This window comes from Nicotiana tomentosiformis, chromosome 10 (assembly GCF_000390325.3).
Source record: "Nicotiana tomentosiformis chromosome 10, ASM39032v3, whole genome shotgun sequence".
NCBI lineage: Eukaryota > Viridiplantae > Streptophyta > Magnoliopsida > Solanales > Solanaceae > Nicotiana > Nicotiana tomentosiformis.
This window is the reverse complement of record NC_090821.1, coordinates 56,982,134-57,009,333: the sequence shown is the minus strand read 5'-3', so window position 1 is coordinate 57,009,333 and position 27,200 is coordinate 56,982,134. Positions and strand designations below refer to the sequence as shown.

The following is a 27,200-nucleotide window of genomic DNA, read 5'->3' as shown; positions in this document are numbered from 1 at the left end:
AACACTATGCACCACCTCTAGTTGCGCCCCGCCTAACGGGTTACTGAGTGCCACGAGCTGGGGAAGGTGCTGCGGAAGTAGTAGTCACTGAGCTGGTGGGCTGAGCTACACCCTCAATGAAATGTCGTCAAGCGGATGAACAATCCTTCTTCTGATGGCCATTCTATTAGCAATTATAACACTCGCTTGTACCCAAACGACACTCTCCCAAGTGTCCCTTTCCACATCGACCACAATGCAGTCATGACAAAGATGATTGGCTCACGTTACTTTGAACCTGCGGAATGAATTCCCCGAAGCTCTGATTCTGTCAAGTTTCTAAAAGTGTTAAGCTTGGAGTTCACTGATGACGTCCACAACACACCTCTATCGAAGATATGATACGGTTGTATGTAATAATAGTACCCAACAAGAGTCGGGGTCGATTTCCACAGGGAGTTATGAGGGGTGTTAGGAGTATATATTTGAAGCAAGCAAATGGGTTATCTAAGATTGCACTTTCACAACAAGGTTTTATTTTCTATTTCTACTGCTACTCTAATGAGTGCAAGCTAAAGAAAATAGATTATAGTTAAATGTTTTTGAGGGTTTTCCAATTGGATTAAAGGCCTAGGGATATGACCATAACCTAAGTGTTTGCCTAATGGGATAAAGATGTTTACACCTATTTTGTTGATTGGGGTGTGTTATAGCTTTTAACTCCACGTTACCCACTTTATACCTTTCGGTCAAAGAGTGATTTTGCCCAATTTGGCTTTCTCAAGTCCAAATGAGTATCAACCAAAACAGTTGATAAGAGCTCAAGTCGGGTTCTCACTATCTCTAGTTTGAACCCTTTAATTAGGTTAATCAATCTCTCAATTAACCCAATTCCTTGTTAGCTAGGTTAGCCTAGACTAGGTTCTTCTTTCTCAAGTAGAGACTAAGTCAAATAGGCATGAATCAATGTCTGCAACCATTAATTCTAAAACTTGAAGCATGAACTAAGCTAAATAATCAACACTCAATCATAAACAAGCATAAAATTAATCACCCATAAGGTTTACACACTAGGGTTGGATTACAACCCTCGTAAAAATCTAGCTACTCATAATGAAATTTGAAGAAAATAAAGATGAAGAGCTAATTAAACTTATAATGGAATATTAAAATGATGAAATCTAATGTTAAAATACTCAAATAAGCTAAAACTTCCTAAAATAGCAAAGAAAAATGGCTACAACAACTGTGTATGTTCAAACTTGACCTAATTTTGTAAAACTCGTCTATTTATACAAGGCTCAAAATTGCAGACAAAAATGCCCCTCGTGAGGTTCTACGGCCGCACAATTCCATGTGCGGTCCGCAGATTTCTTCAGTTGGCAGGAAGGTGAGTTATGCGGCCGCACATTTCTGGACTGCGGCCGCGAGGCAATCTTCTGCGGCCGCACAATTCTTGTGCGATCCGCACTTCATAGAGGCTCCTGGACTTGGGCTTTTTGCATACTCTTTGATCTTTGACTATTAAGCCCAGTTTTGGGGCCGCACATTGCTGAAAGTCCTATTGGGTATTTCTTCTTGGTTCAGATGGAATTTTGCGGTCCGCAATTTCTTCTGCGGACGACAGGTTTGTGTTTCTGTGCCCTTTATTGCCTTGTGCTTTGGAACACTCCTTTTTGAGACGGATTTTATCTCGGGAGACCAAACTTCCAGCATTCCTACAATTTGTACAATTTCATTAGTTTTGGGAACACAATTCAATATTTTCGGACTGAAACAAAAGCTAAAAGGTGCTAATAAGCAGTCAAAATCCCCACTTATCAACTCTCCCAAACTTAAGCCTTTGCTTGTCCCCAAGGAAATAAATTAGTTCCCACCTCCAAAAGTTAAGGGTCATTTCAGCGAGTCAAAGGTGAGCCATCCACACATCAGTTGGGACCAACAATTACCCACACAACTCATGTATTATCAACAAGGTGACAAGTTAAACATTCATGCACATATAGTTCTAATGTGACATTTGAGCTTCAAGAATCGACTTTACTCATCAAGGACACTTGCTCTATCATGTAGGTCATGGTAGACTCCAAACTCTTCCTCCTCTACTTTCCATTTTCCTAGCTCACTTACAAAATTCAGCACTCAATCCAAAGATTTATGAAAGGATCACTCAACTCTCTCAAGATAATGTCACAAGTACGGCTTCAAGTACCATAGGCTTGCCCCTCATGTAGATCGCCACTAATGTAAGCTCACACGGTTTGAAATCAAGTAGGACTTCTTTCGAGATGTAATGAATGCTTTTGGGTTAGGTTAAGATATCGTATAGGTAAGTGGTTACACCTTCTTTAAGCACTCCATCTTTCATTTCTCGATTCACACTTTGCCAATTCTTAGAGGTACTTTCTTTTCATTGGGGGGTAGAGAGACTTAGCATCAATCTTTCTTGATCATTTCGTTCTTTTTCTCTCTTTTTTGATTTTTTTCATGTTTGGGATCATTATCTCTTTTTGAATCCCTTCAACCCTTCACTTATTCATTTTTTTGCATCTTTCTTTTTGTTCTTTTTTTTCCTTGCCTTTTCTTCTCATAGAGATCATTTCTTTTCTCTTTTTGTGCCTTAATACCTTTTTCAAATTCCTTTTCTTTCCCCCAAACTTACGTTTTAAGCCATTTGTCTCGTAAGAGTGCTAAGAAAAACTCGGGTGCCAAGAGAGGGTCACGACAAAAACAGGTAAAGGCTTGTAACATGGTTATCAAATGAGAAAGGCTAGAGGCTCAAAGGGGTTGACTAGGGATAATGACATTGGTTGGAAATAGAAAACTCAAACAGGCCAAGGAGAGCCTACAATCACTTCTCAAACCAAGTAAAACTTAGGATTTCGCCTTGAAACACATTCGGGGAAAGTTCTAGACCCTTCGCACGGATACTTGGACTAGCAACAATTCATCTCACCCCTCGCGCAACTGGATTGTAAAAGAGGATAGAGTCGTAGGCCCACAACGACCACATTCAAGTTTAAAGATCATTATGGTCCAATTAAACCACTCGATGATTGCCAAAGTCAACACGAGTCACAAAGTCACTAACTAGAGCTATTTCTTTCACAAACCTTGTTTCTAACCATAAGCACGTAGTTAAGGGTGTTGGTGCCAATTGAAGCATGGTTGAATCTTCGAGCATGAATTAATTAGGTCTTTTTATTCATTACTACTACTATTGTTACCTAAACACAAAAAACTGACTCATTCCCTTAAGAAAGTTTTCACGCCATCCATCGTTGGGACGAGTCACCTGGTTCACACAATAACTACCTTTGGAAAGAATTATGGCATTAAGAAAACCAAAGGCTTATTATCTACTAAAAGATAAAAAGAAGCTACTAAATCAAACAAAGAAGCTACTAAATCAAACAAAGACTAATAAAGAAACAAAAATAAAGAAGCTAATAAGCAAAAACCACTGAAGGTAGAATGAATATACATAATGAGATAAAGAGAGAAAATATATATACATAATAAGAAAGAGAGAATAATATCAAGTTATTACAGGCCATATGTCTCAAAATGTATCAAATATAATCAATAAACTCCAACCCCCCGAATAAAGATAAGCATTGTCCCCGATGCTTAACAAAAATAAGAGTAAAAGAGGGGAAAAAGTGAAGAGAACTCCCTATGGCTCCTTGGACATCGCTGTATCCCAAGCAGTGTCATCGCCCTCAGGCTCAGCCAACTAAATCTCATCATCCTCAACTCTGGGTATGGCTGGGTTGGCGAACATTTGACGCTCTACCTCAGCAGTGTCTGTAGCAAGGTCTGACTCTTCAGACTGGCCAGCTGGTGCCGCCGGTGCAGATGGTGCTGTAGGATCTGGGACATAATGGTCTGGGTCAAGCATCATGTTAAAGGAGAGATACGCGGCTGTAACAAGCATGGTCACATGTCTCCGGAGCTTGTCCACTGACTTTTTGCTGGCCTGGAACTTTCTCATCTTCTTGACTTCTTTTCCCAGCTCTTCGATCACTGACTCATGCTGTACCAAGGTAGCCATAATAGTGTTATGGTTCTCTAGGAAAACTGAGGTGCCTGAACAGAAGACTGCGCTACAACAATACTGGATAAGTCAGACAGCTTTGCAGTGGCTGTTTCCATCTAGTTGTTGAGACTCGCTAATGTTTAGGAGACTCGCAGTGCATAAAGTGAGGCAGTAGACATAGGCACTGACTTCAAAGCCGAGGTGGGAGCTGTGGAGAGAGCTGTAGTAGGGGCTATGGAGGAAGGCAGAGGCGTAGCTGCGGCACTGGAGGAAGGTTCGACCGAAGTGGATGGGAGATCAACTGCCTTGGCAGCTACCATAGCTGGCTTATCAGACTGGCCTGTGGTGGTAGGAGGCGAAACTTTCTTTTTTGGATTGTTCGCATCCATTGATGAATACCAAGTAAAAGGCTTCTTCGGATACACCTTCATGTCATAATCCCTCGGATCTACCCTTGCATCCGTGAGATCTTCTGTGATAGTGTTGGGATATGGGTAGGACGAGTCATCTTTCCGAGCAATCATTGAGATGTTGGCCGACATCATGACACCCACATTGATCGCGTACCCGGCCATAATAGAACAACCATAACTGCCCGAGGAATCAGAAGGTAAGTCTCATTCTGGCTTGGGTCCAGTTTGCTGCATACGAAGGTTTGCCACCCCTTCGCTTTAAAACTCAGAGTGCTACGGTGGATAGGAACCCTAACATCAATCCATGGAGGTGGTGGCCCTGGTGCTGCTAGAATCACCGCTAACCAAGGTCGGGCTGCGTCTCCCAATGCATACTTCTCCAAATATTCTTTTGGCTCAACATCTTCGAAGCCCAAGTACACGTTGAGTGTATGTTGATCAAATCTCACTTTTAAGTTATGTACTTTAGTCACTATTGTTCCTTTTTTGATGTGAGCCATATTTGCATAGAATTCCCAGATCAGGTACTCTTTGGCATCCGCTACACTTTGAGTGAACCACAACCACCCCTTGCGTTCCCAAAACTGTCTCAATATCGCTAGGTTGTACCTCTCAAAATCGTTCAATAGAAATTGTTGCTCGAGAGTTAGTGACCTCACTGGCCACCATGTACAAAAGCTGGTGAAGGCAGCCAAGATGAAAAATTGGTCCTCCCAAACCTCTTTCTTCTTCGACCTTTCAAGGCCGGCAGCTGTAGCATCTCTCCCTCTGCCATCATCGGGGATATCCTGAACTAGTGTATCTTGTGCCTCAGGGATAGGTGTAGCCGATGGCTCAGAAGCTTGACTATCACTCTCCGAGTCCTCGAAAGTGCTATGAGATGAGGATGGCTCGTCCCTAAGTTGGTATCTCCCTTGCGGCCTTGACAGTACGGCCGGATGCTCGTGAACAGAGGCTGAGTTGCCCTCTGATGCTTCCCTAGATAGGACATATGATCTCGTCTCGCAGAGATCTGCACCTCTCCCTCTGCTGATTGTAGCTTTCTTTGTAATAGTATTTTGTTGGCCAAGGGGTGACACACTCTTGCCTCGACACCGTGAAGGTTCCCCTCTCCCTTTAGATGTGTCGCCGCGTCCTCTAGATCAAACCATTGTATGTATTAAGCAAAAGTGATTGTTCATTGCAATTCAATGTTTAGACATACATGAGAGATATGCAAGTAAGCTATAAACCAGAAGACACAGTGAGAGTACATAGTCAAAGCATGCTTGCAGAAAACCAAGCCTGTGGTCCGCACAATTTGTTTGCGGCCGCAGATGGTGAATTACGGACCGCAAAATTTTGTTTTGCAGCCGTAAAAGTCGAGTGCGGTCTGCACAATTCTTCTTGCGGCCGCACCTATGAGACCCAACAAATACCAACTCTGTGATGACGGAGAATTGGCTGATGTGCGGCCGCAACACATTTTCTGCGGTCCGCATAATTAAACTTGCGGTCGCACATTGGAGTCTCAAAATAGGGACTCTCTGATGACTGTAAAAGTGCATTTTTGCGGCCGCAATAGGAATTATTTTGTCTGCACATTTTACCTTGTGGACGTAGATCCCTTCTTCACTAATGCTGCCCTAAAATCATTTTCTGCAGACCGCTCAAATTCAGGTGCGGCCGCAGAATTCAAAAATTACGAACTTTTCATTTGTTTCATTCTAGGTTTTTCAATTTCGTGTACCATTTGACATGACAACATCATAGAAGTATGAAAATATGTTAACCCATTCCCCATAGAGGATGTATTATTTAAACCATTACAGATTTACCCCCACATGGATACACAATTGAATTCTAATGACAAATGGCCTAAACATAACTAAAAATCTACAAATTAAAAGAAACAGATTAACAAAAAATTGAATCATACCAGATGAATGAGTGTAATGAGTGACTGATCAAGGATGTTGTATGTGTGGACAGATGAAATCACCAAGAAATTTCAAGAGGGCACTATTTCTATGCCCAGAGAGTGAAAAACATAATACATGGCCCTGTTCATCTATTTATACGAGTTGGATGGTTAAAGGAAAGAGGAGCGTGTGCGGCCGCACAATTTCATGTGTGGTCCGCACTCTGTTACCTGGTGACCTTTCCTCAACCACTCATCTGCGGTCCATACAATTTTGTGTGCGGTCGCAAATTTCATGTTGCGGCTGCAGATTTCCTTTTGTGGTCGCACATCGACCTTTTCTCTGACAGACTAAACTTCAGAGAGTTGACATTTTCAACCTTTCATTTATGCGGTCCATAAGATAATTGTGCTGTCGCATTGCACTTTTGCTGCAATAACCATAAATGTGCGGTCCGCCAAATTCAATCGCAGTCCGCAATTCTTGCAACACTTAGCCAGATTTCTGTCCATAATTCCTGTAAGTCACACTCAGCCCTGTAGCACACTTCAAATCAAGTTAGCATAAAAATAACACCTAACTACAAAAGAAACATGGGTTGCCTCCCAAGAAGCTCCTGATTTAACGTCGCGGCATGCCGCAAAATACCATCAATTGAAATGAACGACCGCCATGACGTGGCTATCTCCAATCTTTCCCAAATAGTGCTTCACCCGATGACCATTGACTTGAAATACTTCATTGTTTTTGTTCTTCAAGTCTAATTCACCAAAAGGTGTCACACCCATAATTTCAAACGAACCACTCCATTTAGACTTTAGCTCCCCGGGAAACATCCTTAACCTTGAGTTAAACAACAATACAAGATCGCCCATCTTGAACTCTTTGTTCCAAATGTATTTTTCATAAAGATATTTCATCTTTTCTTTGTACAAGGACGAACTTGTATAAGCATGGTACCGGAACTCATCCAATTCATTCAAATGTGCAACCCTCAAGCTGGTGGCTACATCCCAATCAAGATTCAACTTCTTTAGAGCCCACATGGCCTTGTTCTCTAATTCCATCGGAAGATAACAAGCTTTTCCGAACACCAACCGGTACGACGACATCCCGATAGGTGTTTTGTAAGCTGTATGATAAGCCCATAATGCATCGTCATGCTTTTTGGACCAATCCGTCCGATTAGCATTCACTGTTGTGGGTGATAAAGAGTCATGACTTTGTGAGTAATACCATACTTGCTAAAATGTGAACCCCCATCGCTTATAATAGCACGTGGATTACCAAACCGTGTGAAAATATTCTTCTTGAAGAAAGCCACCACACTTCTTGCCTCGTTATTGGGTAAAGCAATGACCTCAACCCATTTGGACACATAATCAACTGCGACCAAGATGTAGGTGTTTCCACAATAACTCACAAAAGGGCCCATGAAATCAATACCCCACTCATCAAAAATATCAATCTCCAAACGAGAGTTGATTTCAAGACGAGTTGATTTCAAGCCACACATCAGTCACATCTTTCATTGAAATAGCCAAGACTTGCTCATCAGGGAAAGGAGTCATTGATTTCAAGGCCATCATGCGGCCTCCTCTCCTCCTCCAAACGAGACAAGTGGTTCGCAACTTGGTTTTCACTCCCTTTTCTATCTTAGATGTCAATATCAAACTCTTGCAACAAAAGCACCCATTTATCAAGCGAGCTTTGTAGTTCTTCTTGCTCATAAGATACCGAAGTGCCGTATGATCCCTGTGTACAACGCCTTTTGCACCCATCAAGTACGGGTGGAACTTCTCAATTGCAAACACAATGGGAAGGAGCTCCTTCTCCGTAACTGTGTAGTTGACTTGGGCACTATTCATGGTCTTACTAGCATAGTAAACCGGATGAAAATATTTGTTGATGCGTGATAAGTGGGGATTTTGACTGCTTATTAAAGCCTTTTAGCTTCTGTTTAAGTCCAAAAGCAATGAATTATGTTCTCGAATCTAATGAAATTGTGCAAAATAGCAGGAATACTGGAAGTTTGGTCTCCTTAGATGAAATCCGACTCAAAAAGGAGTGTTCTGAAGCACAAGGAAATAAAAGGTGCAGAAGCACAAATGTGCGGTCCGCAGAAGAAATTACGGACTGCAGAATTCCATCTGTGGTCGCAAACCAAGAAGAAATATTTAGGAGAACTTTGCGCAAAATGAGTTCCTATAAGGCCCCATAAAATTTTACCTAAAACCTGGGGTTTCGTGGTGCCGAAGTAGGCTTATGTGTTGACGATTGTAGAGATTCAGACATTTTGGGTTGAATAGTGCGGTAGGGAATTGAAGAAAATTTTTGGAAATACATGGCGTTTCTGCGGTCTATTCTGTGGTCGCAGAACTTATCAGCGGACCGCATATCTATCACAGACCAAGGCAGAAATTTGGGCAAAAGTTTTGGACCATTATGCGATCGCATAATAATTTTGTGGGCCGCATAACCCTTCGCAGATCCAGCATAAAACAAATCTCGGAGGAAAGTTCTGCGGCACATTATGCGACCGTAGAATAGATCTGCGGACTGCAGACCAGCCACAAAGTGAGGCAGGGGTGCCAAATTCTGGAGGGCCATTGTGCAGCCCATTTTGTGGACCGCAGAAGCGTTATGCGGTCGCATATGCGACCGCAGATCTGCATCGGGGCTTCATGTTTTCTAATTTTTGAACCCAACTCCATTCTTATAAAACAGCCTCAGGGATCATTTTATAAGGTTAAAAACATATATTTCTAGAGAGAGGGAGTGCCATAGAGTGAGAGGGGAAGTTCCTAAGCTCATCATTCATCAATTCTTGATCAAAGTTAAAGAATTTACAAGAAGAATTCACTAGGTATTTTGTCCTAGGGGTAAGGTTCTACTCCATAGCCCTCAATTTCGTGATTTTAACTGAAAATAGGTAATAAGTCAAGCAAATTCTTGGGTGTGGGAGTTGTTTATTTTACATGCATGTACCATCAAGGGTAGTGGGAAGATTGTTGAGCTCATTTGGTTAAACTTTGGGTAGTGGGATGAAAGAATCCACCATAGAAGGATCTTGAAACCTTAATGCACACCTAGTATTTGATAAGATACTCATGTGCGCTGGAACTATGAACTCCTTCCAAATTTGTGTTCAATTTTGCTATATCTCTAAATAGATTGAAGAGGCTAAGATTTTCGGAACATTATAGTAATTTAAAAAGCTCGAGGCAAGGTATGTTGGCTAAACTCTTCTCTTAGAATTGAACCCCACAATATCCTTGTAAGTCCCGTAACGCTTATTATAAATTGATTATTCCAAATAAGACTTGTGTCAAAATAAATATGCGTTCAATATGTATTCCAAATATTCTTGTTATGTTGAGCCACAGTTGAGAAAGTGGTTTAAGTATGGGCCGTATGTTATTACATTATGATTTAAAATCATGATTCTAATGAAGGCTATCATGTCAATTGTGTGAGAAATCAGATGTGCCTAAGACCCTAAATTGCTCAAATATGTGTTTAAAGTCTTAATTAGAAAGGCCTTATTGTTGATTATCCATGATGATATTTGAAAGTGAAAGAAGAGAACATAAAATATGATGTGCGGCCAACGTGCCAAGAATGACATTGCGTTATGGCCAGTAGTGCCAATAAAATGAATGACATGTAAAAGAATATGAAATGAGTGGTAAATCCTTTTTATAACAAATTCCTTGGGAGTATCGTTTAGCCACCGAGGAAGGGTAGGTCGGAATAACCTAACCCCGAAACTACTTGTGCCGGTGTAGGAGTGATTGAGGGGTAAATCGCCATGTTAATTTGATGAGATTGTTTTCCCCTTATATGGGATGATATTAGTGTGTTGAGATGTTTCCCCTTAAATGGGATGAGATTATTGCTAGCGAGATGTGATGTGATGTCAACCCACACGGCATTGTGGTGAGACGGCTTAGCCGGTCGAGCTGAGATCGGATGCCATGCTGCGCATATGGTGGTATTGTGAGTGTATGTCTCGAGGTGAGACGACTTAGCCGGTCGGGCTGAGATCGGACTCCGTGCTAAAACACGGTGGTGTATCGGTGCTAATGATCTCCCAACTTAAATTACTGAAACTTACTTGAAATTTACCTTTCCCCTAACTTGACACCTTGATACTATTTGAGTCTCTTATTGATTTCATGTTTTATTCTCCGTTTAATGTTACTCGTTCTGTTAAGAGGGTGTTTAGTTTTACATACTGTTCTATTCCATATGTACTAATGTCCCTTTTGCCAGGGGCGCCGCATCTTTAATGGATGCAGGTAGTTCCATAGCAGGTGGTATTAATCAATGATAGCAGCACACCCTATCCTCAACTGACTTGGTGAGCCCCACTTTATTTCGGGGTCCTGTATCTCTTATGCTTTGTACATAGCGTTTTGAGGTACCCCCGTGGCCTTGTTGCCGGCACTGTCATAACACTCTTTTGTTCATGTTAGAGGCTCCGTAGACATAGTGTGAGTTGTATCTATTTTTGGGAAGGTTAAACTAAAAATGCTGTAATCGTATCATCTGTTCCACTTTAACTATGATTGTACAATGTACTATTTTGGAGACTTGTTAATGACGTAACTAATGGAAATGAACTGGTGTTTTTCACATGACCTCTTACTTTCTAATTAATGAAATGTATTCTTCTCTTTATTCATGGGTGAGTTGGGTAGACGATATTGTGCATTCTTGCTCGACCGGGGTAACTCTGTTGAGCGTCAGTCATGTTCCCCGAGGTTAGGGCGTGACAAACTTGGTATCAGAGCCTAAGGTTTTAAAGTATCCTTGGATGTATCAGAGTCGTGTCTAGTAGAGTTCTTCTTATCGGTGTATTGTCGACCACATCTATAATTAGGAGGCTACTTGGGCATTTAGGAATAATACCCTTCTTTGATGTTCTAGATCATGCGATAAAGCTGATTATAAGATTGTTCCTCCTTTAACTCATGCATTGCTCTAATATTCAGTATATGATATGGCACCTAGGAAGTAAGCAAGAACTGGCCAAGGAGCCAATTCCACCCCAGGAGTGGAAGTCAATCCTTTACTTGATAATGCGGGTGAGCACCCGAGGGATGAGAACATTCCCCCGACTACTACGCTGCCTGATTCCACTACACCTAATCAGACCGCACTAGTTCCTCCACCTACTGAGGGTGAAACGATCCTTCCAACTAATATTCCAGTTCCACCTTCAGCCCCAGCTTCCGGTCCCCGTGTATCTGATGGGGATCTTAGGGGAGCCATATAGATGTTGTCTCAGATAGTGGCTTCCCAGACAAAGATCAAATGTTGCACCCACTTCTTCTAGTCAGCCAGGGGATTCCGCTAGTTCCAGGGTGAACAAATTTCTCCAGTTAGACCCTCCAGTGTTCACAGGTACTGATCCTGAGGAGGACCCCCAGGACTTTATTGACAAGATGCACAAGACTCTCCGAGTTATGCGTGTTACTGAGATGGAGGGAGCAGATTTGGCCTCCTACCACCTGAAAGGAGTGGCCTATTCTTGGTTTGAGATGTGAGAGGACTCCCGTGAGGAGGGGATCCCTCCGGCGAGGTGGAGTGAGTTTTTCGATGCTTTCATTGATCATTTCTTGCATGCCGAGACCAAGGCAGCCCGTGCCGCCGAGTTTGAGAGCCTGAAACAAGGTAGAACGAGTGTGTGGGAGTAAAACATGAGATTCACGTGCCTGTCCAAATATGCCATCTACATGTTGCCCACTATGGAGGCTAGAGTGCGTCAGTTTGTGCAGGGCCTTAGTCCCTTGGTTATTAATGAGGCCGCTACAGCTGCCTTGAATTCTGATATGAACTATGGTAATATGGTGGAATTTTCTCAAGCCATGGAGACCCGCAAACTAAAGAATAGAATGGAGTTTGAGAGCAGCAGCAAGGCCCGGTCCGCAGGCAACTTTGGTGGTTCTTCTGGTGGTGGTGGTGGTGGTAGGTCAACATTTAGGGGAGGGTCATCAGTGCCATCCCAGTCTTTTGCTCAGTCTTCAGTCAGTGCTCCGCCATCGGGGCCCAGTCAGCAGTAGGGGAGCCGTTTTAGGCCTAGCTAGGGCAATAGGGGATCCTACCAGCAGGGTCGGTCTGGTGGGAGATTTCAGAAGCAGCGGAGGCCTCTATGCCCTTGGTGTGGGAAGATGCACTTTAGGGACTGCTACATGGACCAGCCCATATGCTACGGGTGTGGAATGAGGGGTTACATTCAAAAGGATTGTTGTTCATCTCACCAGAGCATGGGCAGGGGTACAACACAGCCAGCCAGTTTTGCAGCTACTACATTCACAGCACCTCCTCCAAGTCGAGGCACCCCAGCACCTGCAGGGCATGGTCAGCTAGGGGTGGCGCATAGAGTTTGGGAGGACCTAGCCGTTTATATGCTATGAAGGGTCGCTAGAGTTCATAGGCTTCTCCAGATATTGTCACATGTATATTAACTGTCAAATCTCATGATGTGTATGCTCTTATTGATCCCGGTTCCACTTTGTCCTATGTCACTCCCTATGTTGCTATGGAATTTGGGATAGAACCGGAATAACTCCATGAACCGTTCTCTGTATCTACTCCAGTTGGTGAGTCCATTATGTCCAAGTGGGTTTATAGGGATTATGTTGTTATGGTACATGGTCGGGACACCATGGCCGATCTCATTGAATTGGGGATGGTTGTTTTGATGTAATAATGTAGATGGGTTGGCTTTATTCATGTTTTTCCAAGCTTGACTGTCGAACCAAAACCGTTAGGTCTGAATTTCCAAATGAGTCAGTGATTGAATGGAAGAGGGATGATGTGGTGCCGAATGGTAGGTTTATTTCTTACCTTAAGGCCACGAAGATGATTAACAAAGGGTGTATCTACTATTTGGTCCGGGTTACAGACACCGATACTGAGGCACCTACACTTAAGTCTGTGCTCGTTGTGAATGAATTTTCGGAGGTCTTTCTGGATGAGCTCCCTGGGATCCCGCAAGACAGGAAGATTGATTTTGGGATTGATGTGATGCCAGGCACACAGCCTATATCTATTCCACCCTACAAAATGGCACTAGTAGAATTGAATGAGCTAAAGGAACAATTGAAGGATTTGTTAGAGAAGGGTTTCATCCGGCCGAGTGTGTCGCCTTGGGGCGCACCGGTTCGATTTGTAAGAAAGAAGGATGGGTCGCTAAGAATGTGTATTGACTATCGGTAGCTCAACAAGTTTACAATAAAAAATAAGTACCCACTGCCAAAGATAGATGACTTGTTTGATCAATTGCAGGGTGCTAAGTAGTTTTTCAAGATCGATTTAAGATCCGGGTATCATCAATTGAAGATCAGGGAGCAGGATATTCCGAACACAGCTTTCAGGACCCGGTATGGGCACTTTGAGTTCTTGGAAATGTCTTTTGGGCTAACAAATGCCCCCGCAGCTTTCATGGATCTTATGAACTGGGTTTTCAAGCCTTTTCTTGACTCATTCATGATAGTGTTTATTGACGATATCCTTGTATATTTGCGAAGTTGAGAGGACCATGCCGGTCATCTCAGGGAAATTCTACAGACCCTATATCAACACAAGTTGTATGTGAAGTTTTTGAAATGTGAATTTTGGCTTGAATCTTTCACGTTCTTGGGTTATGTCAGCTCCAGAGAAGGAATAGATGTGGATCCTCAGAAGATTGTAGCTGTGAAGAATTGCCCTAGATCTACTACCCCAACAGAGATTCATAGTTTCTTAGGCCTAGCGGGGTATTACAGGAAGTTTGTGGAGGGGTTCTCTACTTTTGCCTCTCCGTTGACTAAATTGACAAAGAAGGCGGTTAAGTTCCAATGGTCAGATGCTTGTGAAATAAGCTTCCAGGAGTTGAAATAAAGATTAACTACGACACCGGTGTTGACCCTACCAGAGGGTATGGATGGGTTTGTTGTATATTGTGATGCTTCAAGAATCGGACTTGGGTGTGTATTAATGCAACATGGAAAGGTGATAGCTTATGCTTCTAGGCAACTCAAGAATCATGAACAGAACTATCCAACACATGACTTAGAGCTTGCATCGGTGGTCTTTGCGTTAAAGATTTGGCGTCATTATTTGTATGGGGTCCATGTGGATATATTCACGGACCATAATAGCCTTCAATATATTTTCAAACAGAAGAAATTGAATATGAGGCAAAGAAGATGGCTTGAGTTACTCAAGGATTACGACATCGATATCCTATATCATCTGGGGAAGGCTAATGTTGTGGCGGATGCTCTTAGCCGGAAATCTATAGGTAGTTTGGCTCACTTGGAGGCATATCAAAGGCCGTTGGCCAAGGAGGTTCATCGGGTGGCTAGTTTGGGAGTTCGTCTTACGGACTCTAGTGAAGAAGGGGTGATTGTGCAAAATAAGGCCGAATCGTCATTTGTGGTGGAAGTCAAGGAGAAGAAATACAACGATCTATTGTTGATACAATTGAATGAGGGGATTCATAAACATAAGACCATGGCCTTTTATCTTGGCATGGATGATGGCACATTAAGGAACCAAAGGCGATTATGTATTCTAAATGTGGATGGTCTTCGGGAAAGAATCATGACCGAGGCTCACACTTCTAGGTATTCCATGCACCCGGGCTCTACAAGGATGTACCACAATCTTAAGGAAGTCTATTGGTGGAATGATATGAAGAGGAATGTAGCGGACTTTATGGCAAGATGTCCAAATTGTCAGCAAGTGAAGGACGAACACCAAAGGCCCGATGGGTTGGCACATAACATAGAAATTCCGATGTAGAAATGGGAGTTGATCAATATGGACTTTGTGGTAGGACTACCTCGTACTCTTCGCAAGTTCGGCTCGATTTGGGTGATTGTGGACCGACTCACGAAATCAGCTCACTTCTTACCTGTTAAGGCTACCGACACAACGGAACAATATGCTCAGTTGTATATCAAGGAAATCATCAGGCTGCATGGCACTCCAGTTTCCATCTTTTCTGATCGGGGGGCACAGTTCACAGCTAAATTTTGGAAGAAATTTCAGCAAGGGTTGGGTACTCAAGTAATCTTAGTACAACTTTCCATCCACAGATCGACTAGAAAGCAGAGCGGACTATTCAGACGCTCAAGGATATGTTATGTGCTTGTGTTATCGACTTCTAAGGTAGCTAGGATGATCATTTGCCGCTCATCGAGTTTTCCTACAACAATAGTTATCATTCTAGCATTCAGATGGCACCGTTCGAGGCTTTATATGGTAGGAGATATAGATCTTCCATTGGGTGGTTCGAGATTAGGGAAGCGTAGTTGATAGGGCCAGACCTCGTGCATCAGGCTATAAAGAAGGTTAAGATTATTACAGAACGGTTGAGAACTGCCCAGAGTCGTCAGAAGTCTTATTCGGATATACGTCGTAGGGATTTAGAGTTCCAAGAGGATGATTGGGTATTCTTGAAGGTTTCCCCTATGAAGGGGGTAATGCGGTTTGGTAAGAAGGGGAAATTAAGTCCAAGGTATGTCGAGCTGTACAGAATTATTCAGAGGATCGGCCAGGTGGCTTACAAGCTAGAACTACCTCCAGAGATATCTTTAGTGCACCCGGTGTTCCACGTATCCATGTTGAAGAAGGTAGTTTGAGATACGTCGCTTATTGTTCCAGTTGAGACTATCGAGGTTAATGAATAATTGACTTATGAAGAAATTTCAGTTGCCATTCTTGATAGGTAAGTTCGAAAGTTGAGGAACAAAGAGATTGCCTCCGTAAAAGTGTTATGGAGAAACCAACAAGTCGAAGAGGCCACCTGGGAGGCCGAGGAAGAAATGAAGAAGAAATACCCTCATTTGTTTGAATAGTCATGTATTTATAAAGTTGTGTTCTATGAAAGTGTTAAGAGTTTACCTTCTATGAATTATGTATCATTTGTACAGTTGATGTAAGGGTGTTCCTTTTTGGTGATATATTGCTCGTGAGACCACAGTTGTCATTGTTTGTATGTTATGTTACGTCATTGGTTCATGTATATGTTGTTAGGGTTGGTTTCTGGGATTCTATGACAGGTGGATAGGCCCAGTTACAGGGGAAACTCTACCGAAAATTTTGGAAATTTGGGGACTTAGTCAAAAGTTAGAACTGTTGGTGTGTTATAGCAGCTGAGTTACTTTGGTTTCTAATGGCAGATTTTGGCCCTCTTCGAGAACGAATGATCTTAAGCCGGGGAGGATGTAAGGCCCCATAAAATTTTACCTAAAACCTGGGGTTTCATGGTGCTGAAGTAGGCTTATGTGTTGACGATTGTAGGGATTCAGACTTTTTGGGTTGAACGGTGCGTTGGGGGAGTTAAAGAAAAATTGTGGAAATAAAGGGCATTTCTGCGGTCGAACTGATCTGCGAACCGCATATCTGTCGCAGACCGAGGCAGAAATTTAGACAAAAGTTTTGGACCATTATGCGGTCTATTATGCGGTCGCAAAATCGTTTTGTGGGCCACATAACCCCTCGCAGATCCAGCAAAAATAAATCCTGGAGGAAAGTTCTGCGACGCATTATACGACAGCAGAATAGGTCTGTAGACCGCAGACCGGTCGCAGAGTAAGGCAGGGGTGCCCAGTTTCGGAGAGCCATTATGCGGCCCATTTTGCAGACCGCAGAAGCGTTATGCGTTCACATATGCGACCGCAAATCAACATTGAGGCTTCATTTTTTCTAATTTTTGAACCCGACCCCATTCTTATAAAACAGCCTTAGGGATCATTTCAGAAGGTTAAAAACTTATATTTCTAGAGAGAGGGAGTGCCATAGAGTGAGAGGGGTAAGGTTCTACTCCATAGCCCTCAATTTTATTATTTTAACTGAAAATAGGTAATAAGCCAAGCAAATTCTTGGGTGTGATAGTTGTTTATTTTACATGCATATACCATCAAGGGTAGTGGAAAGATTGTTGAGCTCATTTGATTAAAATTTGGGTAGTGGAATGAAAGAATCCACCAAAGAAGGATCTTGAAATCTTAATGCACACCTAGTGTTTGATAAGATACTCAAGTGAGTTGGAACTATGAACTCCTTCCAAATTTGTGTTCAATTTATGCTATATCTCTAAATAGATCGAAGTGGCTAAGATTTTCGGAACATTATAGTAATTTAAAAAGCTCGAGGCAAGGTATGTTGGCTAAACTCTTCTCTTAGAATTGAACCCCACAATATCCTTGTAAGTCCCGTGATGCTTATTATAAATTGATTATTTCAAATAAGCCTTGTGTCAAAATAAATATGCGTTCGATATATATTCCAAAGATTTTTTTTATGTTGAGCCACTGTTGAGAATGTGGTTTAAGTATGGGTTGTGTGTTATTACAATATGATTTAAAAGCATGATTCTAATGAAGGCTATCATGTCAATTGTGTGAGAAATCACATGTGCCTAAGACCCTAAATTGCTCAAATATGTTTTTGAAGTCTTAATTAGAAAGGTCTTGTTGTTGATTTTCCATGATGATATTTGAAAGTGAAAGAAGAGAACATGAAATATGATGTGCGGCCAAACGTCCCAAGAATGACATTGCGTTATGGCCAATAGTGCCAATAAAATGAATGACTTGTAAAAGAATATGAAATGAGTGGTAAATCCTTTTTATAACAAATGCCTTGGGAGTATCGTTTAGCCACCGAGGAAGGGTAGGTCGGAACAACCTAACCCCGAAACTACACGTACCGGTGTAGGAATGATTGAGGGGTAAATCCCCACGTTAATGTTATGAGATTGTTTCCTTTTATATGGGATGATATTGGTGTGTTGAGATGTTTCCCCTTAAATGGGATGAGATTATGGCTAGCGAGATGTGATGTGATGTCGACTCACACGGCATTGTGGTGAGACGCCTTAGCCGGTCGGACTGAGATCGGACGCTATGCAGCGCACATGGTGGTATTGTGAGTGTATGTCTCGAGGTGAGACGACTTAGCCGGTCGGGCTGAGATCGGACTCCGTGCTAAAACACGGTGGTGTATCGGTGCTAAAGGTCTCCCAGCTTAAATTACTGAAACTTACTTGAAATTTACCTTTCCCCTAACTTGGCACCTTGATACTGTTTGAGTCTATTATTTATTTCATGTCTTATTCTCCGTTTACTGTTAATCATTCTATTGAGAGGGTGTTTAGTTTTACATACTAGTACTATTCCATATATACTAACGTCCCTTTTGCCGGGGGCACTGCATTTTTAATGGATGCATGTGGTTCCATAGCAGGTGGTATTGATCAATGATAGCAGCACACCGTCTCCTCAACTGATTTGGTGAGCCCCACTTCATTTCGATGTCCTGTATCTCTTATCCTTTGTACGTAGCATTTTGAGGTATAGACAGGGCCTTGTTGCCGGCACTGTCATAGCATTCTTTTGTTCCTATTAGAGGCTCCGTATACATGGTGTGAGTTGTATATGTTTTTGGGAAGGTTAAACTATAAATGTTGTAATCATATCATCTGTTCCACTTTAACTATGATTGTACAATGTACTTTTTTCGAGACTTGTTAATGACGTAACTAATGAAAATGAACCGGTGTTATTCACATGACCTCTTAATGTCTAATTAATGAAATGTATTCTTCTCTTTATTCATGGGTGAGTTGGGTAGACGGAACTGTGCAGGCTTGCTCGAACGGGGTAACTCTGTTGAGCGCCGGTCGCACTCCCCGAGGTCGGGGCATGACAGGACCGCACATGAATTGTGCGACCGTAAAATTGGGCTAAGAGTCGAAGATCAGAGAGTATGCAAAAAGACCAAGTCCATGAGCCTCTGTGAATTGCTCCCACACAAGAATTGTGCGGCCGCAAAAGAGTTGCTTTGCGGTTGCAGTCCAGAAATGTGTGGCCGCAAAAGATTGCCTTGCAGCCGCAGTTCAGAAATGTGCGGCCGCAGAACTCCACTTCCTGCCAGATGAAGTAATCTGCGGACCGCACATGGAATTGTGCGGCCGCAAAACCTCCTGAGGGGCATTTTTGTCCAAGATTTTTAGCCTTGTATAAATAGAAGAGTTTCCTAAAATTTGGTCAAGTTTGAACATCTGAAGTTGTTTTAGCCATTTTTCTTTACTACTTTAGGAAGTTTCATATTACTTTGGTGTATTTACATTAGATTTAATCATTTTAAGCTTCCATTATGAGTTAAATTAGTTTTTCTTCCTTATTTTCTTCAAATCCCATTATGAGTAGCTAGACTTTTACTAGGGTTGTGGCCCAACCCTAGTGTGTAAACCTTATGGGTATCTAATTTAGTGCTTGTTTATGATTGGGTGTTAATTATTTAGCTTAGTTCATGCTTTAATTGTAAACTTAATGGTTGGAAACATTAATTCATGCCTATTTGACTTAGTCTCTACTTGAGAAAGAGGGACCCAATCTAGGATAATTTAGCTAACAAGGAATTGGGTAAATTGAGAGATTGATCACCCTAATTAAAGGGTTCAACCTAGAGATAGTAATAACCAGACTTGAGCTCTTATCAACTATTTTTGGGTGATACCCATTTGGTCTTGAAAAAGCCAAATTGGGCAAAACCATTTTCTAACCGAGAGGTATTGAGTGGGTAATGTAGAGTTGAGAGCTATAATACACCCCAATCAACAAAACAAGCATTAACGTCTTTATCCCATTAGCCAAACACCAAGGTTATGGTCACAACCCTAGGCCTTTTACCTATTTGGAAAAACGTTAAAAAACAATTATCTCTAGTCTACTTTCTTTATCTTGCAATCATAAGATTAATAATAGAAATAGAAAACAAATCCTTGTTGTGGAAGTACAATCTAGATAATCCAATTGCTCATTTGAAATATATACCCTTAACTCCCATCCTAGCTCCCAGTGGATTCGACCCCGACTCCTAGTTGGGTATTTATTATTGCATACGACCATTTTATATCTCTATTGAGGTGTGTTTTGGACGTGAAAAATTTTTGGCGTCGTTGTCGGGAGTTAAAAATAGTATTAGCTATATATTTGGGTGTGTTTTCGGAATATCTTCTTTTCTTTTCGTGTTATTAACTTGTTTGAGAAATCGTAGGTACAACCATGGTGAATAATGAGCTCAAAAATTTGCCTTTGGAGGATGTGGACGTCGAGGAAGAGCAAGTTGATGAGGTTCCTCTTGAACCTCAAGCCAATAGAAGAGGCCAAGTGCCTCATGACAATGTCCCCGCTCCACCCCCACTCCACCATGAGCGGCTCTACACCGGGTGTTACCCAATGAAAGATATGGTAGTGCAATAGTTCCTCCCTGTATTAGGGCAGGCAACTTTCAAATCACCAATATGATGCTCACTTTGCTAGAGCAACGAGGTTTCTTCACCTGTGCTCCAAGTCAAAATGCATACAAATATTTGAAGGGGTTTGTGGACACTTGTTGGGGGGAGAAAACAAACAAATGTGTCCGAGGATGCATTGAGGCTAAAACTTTTTACCTTTTCTCTACGAGGGAAAGATTTAGATTTGTTGGAACGTTTGCCGAATCATTCCATTCACACTTGGGATGAGTTGGCGGAAAAATTTATTTCTAAGTTCTTCTCTCCGGGGCACATGGCTACACTTCGGGATGAGATTTTAGCATTTAAGTAAGAGCCAAATGAACCACTACACGAGATATGGGAACTTTATAGAACAATGGTGAAGGAATGTCCCAACAATGATATGACGGAGAATATGATTCAACAAACTTTCAATAGTTGGATTCACACAACCAACCAATATGTAGTAAATCAACTTGCGGCGGGAACTTCATGACTACGCCTTATGCGGAGGCGCGTGAGATTTTAGATGAAATGGCGAAAACATCATCGAAGTGGCAATCCCGGGCTAATGTTCCGCAAGGTGATATGAATGTGATCCACATTTACAAAAATTTTCATGACCATGGGCAAGCCATTGCCGAATTGACTACCACCATGAATCAATTAGCAAAGGCTCAACTTTAACAAGTGCAAATTCCTAAGCAAGTCAATGCCATGGAGGGAGTGAACATGATGGTGAACAAAAGAAGGACCAAGGGTCCACAAGTGCAACATCGAGTGGAGAATTATGTGCAAGAGGATAGTGGTTTTGATCAAGATGATTCTTACAATGAACAAAAAGAGGAGGTGCAATATGTGAACAATTTTCAAGGGCAACAAAAAATCTTCCAAGGCCCAAACCAACAACAACGGCGACCTCAAAACAATCAAGGTAATTGGAATTCTAACAACCAAGGAAATTGGATTGATGGAAACAATCAAGGGAATTGGCATAACAACAACAATCAAGAAAATTAGAGTGGCAATAATCAAGAAAATTGAGGGGGGGGGGGTAACAATCAAGGCGGATGGAACAATAATCAAGAAAATCGGGGGTCGGGTTTTCAAAGGCCCCGATGTATCAACAACCGAGAAACCCGCCTCCTCATCCTTCCCATGGTCCAAGTTCTTCAAACAATAAGATGGGGAGTATCGAGAACATGTTCAAGTAAATGATGGAAAAGAATGCCGATTCGGATGCCCAACTTGCCTCACACAACACATCGATCCGTAACTTAGAAGTTCAAATAGGGAAAATCTCTCAAGCTCTAAATTCTCGTCCTAAGGGGGCACTACCAAGTGACATGATAGTAAAACCAAAGGGTGGAAACAACATGGGGCATGCCATGACCATTACTATAAGAAGTGGAAGAGGTGGGAATGCACCCACCTCAAGTCAAAAGCAACTTGTGAATGATGATCAAGTGGTACAAGAAGAATAGGTCCCAAACAATGTGGTGCAATCAAATGATTACGTTCAGATTGATATTGATGATAGTGTGGAAGAGACTCAAGCGGAGGTCAACCCGTCTGGGGATCACATTATTGACATACCGGAGCCGGTAGTACAAAAGGATAAGGCACCATTGCCTAAGCCTTCACCTCCATACCCTCAAAGACTGGCCAAGCAAAATGGTGAGAATCAATTTAAGAAGTTCATTCAAATGATGAAGAGTCTCTCATTCAATGTGCCATTAGTTGAAGTTTTGGAACAAATGTCCGGTTATGCAAAGTTTATGATGGATCTCGTGACAAAGAAGCGGTCAGTGAATTTTGAAACTATCAAAGTCACTCATCAAGTGAGTGCAATTGTGCATTCAATGGCTCCTGATCCCGGTGCTTTCACGATTCCTTGTATAATTGGAAGTGCCAAGTTTGATAAAGCTCTTTGTGATCTTGCGGCAAGTATCAATTTGATGCCCTATTTGATTTTCAAGACCTTGGGAATTGGGCAACCAAGACCTACCTCTATGAGATTGCAAATGGCCGATCGTACTATGAAGAGACCTTTGGGAGTGATTGAAGATCTTCCGGCGGATTTTGTCATTCTAGATTGTGAAGTTGATTATGAGGTGCCGATTATTCTTGGAAGACCTTTCCTTGCTACGGGGAAGGCTCTTTGTGATGTTGAAGCCGGATAACTCACCTTCCGAGTGGGTGATGAACAAGTGGTTTTCCATGTGTGTAAGTCCATGCAGCAACCAAATAGCAATGAGGTATGCTCTTTTGTGGACTTGGTGACCGAAGTTATTGTTGATGACACAAGTGCTATGATCAATGTTGGTGATATGTTGGAGGCTGTCTTGCTCAACTTTGATGATGACGAGATGGATGGCTTCATGGAATGTGTGAACTCTTTGCAAGGAATGGGGTCGTACAATTATGCACTCCAAAAATTATCTTTGGAGTTGAAGCCATTGCCTCCACATCTTCGGTATGAATTTCTTGGCCCTTGTTCTACTTTACCGGTTATTCTTTCCTCTTGTTTGACTAACATGCATGTAGATTCTACATTGGCGGTGCTACAAAAGAGGAAGAAGGCTAGTGGGTGGACATTGGCGGATATTCGGGGAATAAGCCCTGCATTTTGTATGCATAAGATCAACTTGAAGGAAGGTGCCAAACCATATATTGAACATCAAAGGAGACTCAGTGAGTCTATGCAAGAAGTTATCAAAAAGGAGATTATCAAGTAGTTGGATGTCGGGGTTGTCTACCCCATCTCTGATAGTTCGTGGACTTCTTTGGTTCAATGTGTCCAGAAGAAGGGGGCATGATGGTGGTCACCAATGACAGTAATGAGTTGATTCCTACAAGAATGGTGACGGGATGAAGGGTGTGTATGGACTATCGCAAGCTCAACAAAGTCATAAGGAAAGATCATTTTCCACTTCCTTTCTTAAATCAAATGATTGATAGATTGACCGGCCGTGCTTTCTATTTCTTTCTTGATGGGTATTCGGGCTACAACCAAATTTTTATTGCTTCGGAGGATCAAGAGAAAACAACCTTTACCTATCCCTATGGTATTTTCGCCTTCAAGTGAATGCCATTTGGTTTGTGCAATGCACCGATGACTTTTCAAAGGTGTATGATGGATATCTTCACGGATATGGTGGAGGACTACCTTGAAGTTTTCATGGATGACTTCTTGGTGGTTGGAGATTCTTCTGATGATTGTCTTGCAAATCTGGATAAAGTGTTGGCTACATGTGAAGAAATAAATTTAGTGCTTAATTGGGAGAAATGCCATTTCATGGTCGAGGAAGGCATTGTCCTTGCCCACAAAATCTCAAAGAATGGAATTGAAGTTGACAAGGCAAATATTGAGGTGATTTTTAAACTTCCACTTCTAACTTTGGTGAAGGGTGTGCGGAGTTTCTTAGGCCACACGGGGTTTTACCGGTGTTTCATCAAAGATTTCTCTAAGGTGGTGAACCCTTTGTGCAAGCTTCTTGAGAAGGATGCTCAGTTCAACTTCGATGATGACTGCATGAGAGCTTTTGAATTATTGAAGTTCATGTTGACAACTACTCTCATCATCACAGCTCCAAATTGGAGTGTCCCTTTTAAACTCATGTGTGATGAAAGTGATGTAGAGGTTGGGGCTGTTTTGGGGCAACGCATCAACACGATTTTTCACCCGTTCTACTATGCTAGTAAGGCCATGAATATTGCCCAAGTCAACTACACCGTTAGGGAGAAATATCTCATTGCCATTTTGTTTGCAATTGAGAAGTTCCGCCTGTACTTGATCGGTGCAAAAGTCATTTTCCACACGGATCATGCGGTGCTTCAGTATCTTATAAGCAAGAAGGATTCCAAAGCTCTCTTGATGATATGGGTACTTTTGTTGCAAGAGTTTGATATTGACATCCAAGATAGAAAAAGGAGTGAAAACCAAGTGGCGGACCACTTGTCTCGTTTGGAGATTGATATTTTTGATGTTTGGGGTATTGACTTCATGAGTCCTTTTGTGAGTTCTTGTGGAAACACCTACATCTTGGTCGCGGTTGATTATGTTTTCAAATGGGTTTAGGCCATTGCTCTACCCAACAATGAGGCGATAAGTGTGGTGACGTCCTTGAAAAAGAATATTTTCACAAGGTTGGTACTCCGCGTGCTATTATAAGAGATAAGGGGTCACATTTTTGCAACAAGGCTTTCAACACTTTACTTGGAAAGTATGGTGTTACTCATAAAGTCACAACTCCCTATCATCCACAAGCTAGCAGCCAAGTGGAAGTCTCCAACCGGGAGATAAAGAGTATTTTGTCCAAAACAGTGAATGCTAATAGGATGGATTGGTCCAAGAAGCTTGATAATGCACCATGGGCTTATCAGACAGCTTACAAAACACCTATCGAAATGTCGCCATACCGGTTGGTGCTCGTAAAAGCTTGTCATCCTCTTGTGGAACTAGAGAACAAGGCCATGTGGGCTCTAAAGAAGTTGAATCTTGATTGGGAGGTAGCCGCTAACTTGAGGGTTGCACATTTGAATTAATTGGATGAGTTTCGGTACCATACTTATGCAAGTTCGTCCCTGTACAAAGAAAAGATGAAATATCTTCATGAAAAATATATTTGGAACAAAGAGTTCAAGGTGGGAGATCTCGTATTGTTGTTCAACTCAAGGTTGAGGATGTTTTCTGCGAAGCTAAAGTCTAAATGGATAGGTCCTTTTGAAATTATGGGTGTGACACCTTTTGGTGCATTGGACTTAAGAAAAAAAATAATGAAGTATTCCGAGTCAATGGTCATCGGGTGAAATACTATTTGGGAAAAGTTAGAGATAGTCACATTATGGTGGTCATTCATTTCAATTGATGGTATTCTGCATCGTGCCGCGATATTAAATCAGGCGCTTCTTGGGAGGCAACCCATGTTTCTTTTCTTCTTTTGTAGTTAGGTATTATTTTTGTGCTAACTTGATTTGAAGTGTGCTACAGGGCTGAGTGTGACTTACAGGAATTGTGGACAAAAATCTGGCTAAGTGTTGCAAGAATTACGGACTGTAGTTGAATCTTGTAGACCGCACATTGGTAGTTGCTAAAACAAAATTGCACTACGGCCGCAAAATTATCTTGCGGACCGCACTAATGAAGGGGTGAAAATGCAAACTCTCTGAAGTTTAGTCTGTCAGAAAAAAGGTCGATGTGAGATAGTAAAAGGAAATCTGTGGCCGCAATAAGAAATATGCATCCGCACACAAAATTTTGTGGACCGCATATGAAGAATCAAAACCGAAGACTCAGGTAACAGAGTGCGGACCGCACTTGAAATTGTGCGGCTACACTTGACCTTCTTCCCCCTTAACCGACCAAAGGGTATAAATAGAGGAACTAGGGCATTTCTTAAGATTTTTCACTCTCTGAGCATTAAAACATAGTCCCTTGTTAAATTTCTTGGTGATTTCATCTATCCACGCGCCCAACAATTTGGATCACTTATTCCTTACACTCATTCACATCTGGTATGCTTAAATTCCTTGTTAGAAATTTTCATTTTTAGTCTAATTATTTTTGGCCATTTGTCAGTAGAACTAAATTGTACATCCATGTGGGGGTAAATCTGTGGTGGGTTAACTAATACATGCTCATTGGGGACTGGGTCAACACATTTTCTTGCCTCTATGATGTTACCACGTCGAATTGTGCACCAAAATAGTAAAACCTAGAATGGCCCAACTGAACTGTTCGAGAATTCTGTGGCCGCAGGTATAATTGTGCAGTCCGTAGAAATGGATTCTAGGGCTTTATTAGTGAAGAATGGGTCTGCGGCCGTAAGGTAAAATGTGCGGACCGCAAAATTCCCATTGTGGCCATAGACCAGCCCTTTTACTATCATCAGAGTGTCTATACTTTGTGACTCAAATGTACGGCCGTAGGTCTAATTGTGCGGACCGCAAAAATCATATTGCGGCTGCACATCAGCCAATTCTCTGTCATCAGAGAGTTGGGATATTTTGAGTTTCTGAGTTGCGACCGCAAATAAAATTATGCGGACCGCACTTCGCTTTTTTCGGCCGCAAAACTAAATTGTGTGGTCTGCAAGGCCTCATCTGCGGCCGCAAGAAAATTGTGCAGAGCGCAGATCCTTATCCTGTAAGCATGTTTAATTTGTGAATCTCGCTGTGTTTATTGGTGTATACTTGCATATCTCCTTGTACGACTGAACATTGAATTGCAACTAGCAATTGCCTTTGCTTGATACAGATAGTGGTTCGATCTAAAGGTAGATTTGACACTTCTAAAGGGAGGGGTGAACTTTTTAGGGGTCGAGGCAAGAGTACTTTACCCCTCGGCCAACAAAGGAAAATAACAAAGAAAGTTACAACCGACAGAGGGAGAGGTGCAGATCTCTCTAAGACGAGCTCTTATTTCCCGTCTAGGGAAGCATCAGAGGGAAACTCAGCCTCTATTCAAGAGCAGCCGGCTATACAGTCAAGGCCGCAAGGAAGATACCAACTCAGGGACGAGTCATCCTCATCTCATAGCACTTCTGAGGGATCAAAAAGTGCTAGTTAGGCTTCTGAGCCATCAA

The 27,200-nt window shown here is 42.0% G+C and overlaps 1 protein-coding gene across 1 annotated transcript; it reads right to left on the bottom strand.

Moving 5' to 3' along the window:
* Nucleotides 1-7,819: 7,819 nt before the first annotated feature.
* Nucleotides 7,820-8,200, bottom strand: LOC138900215 (uncharacterized). Its single transcript, XM_070186935.1, has one exon. It carries the CDS (start codon nucleotides 8,198-8,200, stop codon nucleotides 7,820-7,822), a length of 381 nt encoding a protein of 126 aa, XP_070043036.1.
* Nucleotides 8,201-27,200: the final 19,000 nt, after the last annotated feature.

Excerpts from the sequence above, each read along its gene's own strand:
- LOC138900215 (XM_070186935.1), bottom strand. The coding sequence starts at position 8,200 with ATGAATAGTGCCCAAGTCAACTACACAGTTACGGAGAAGGAGCTCCTT.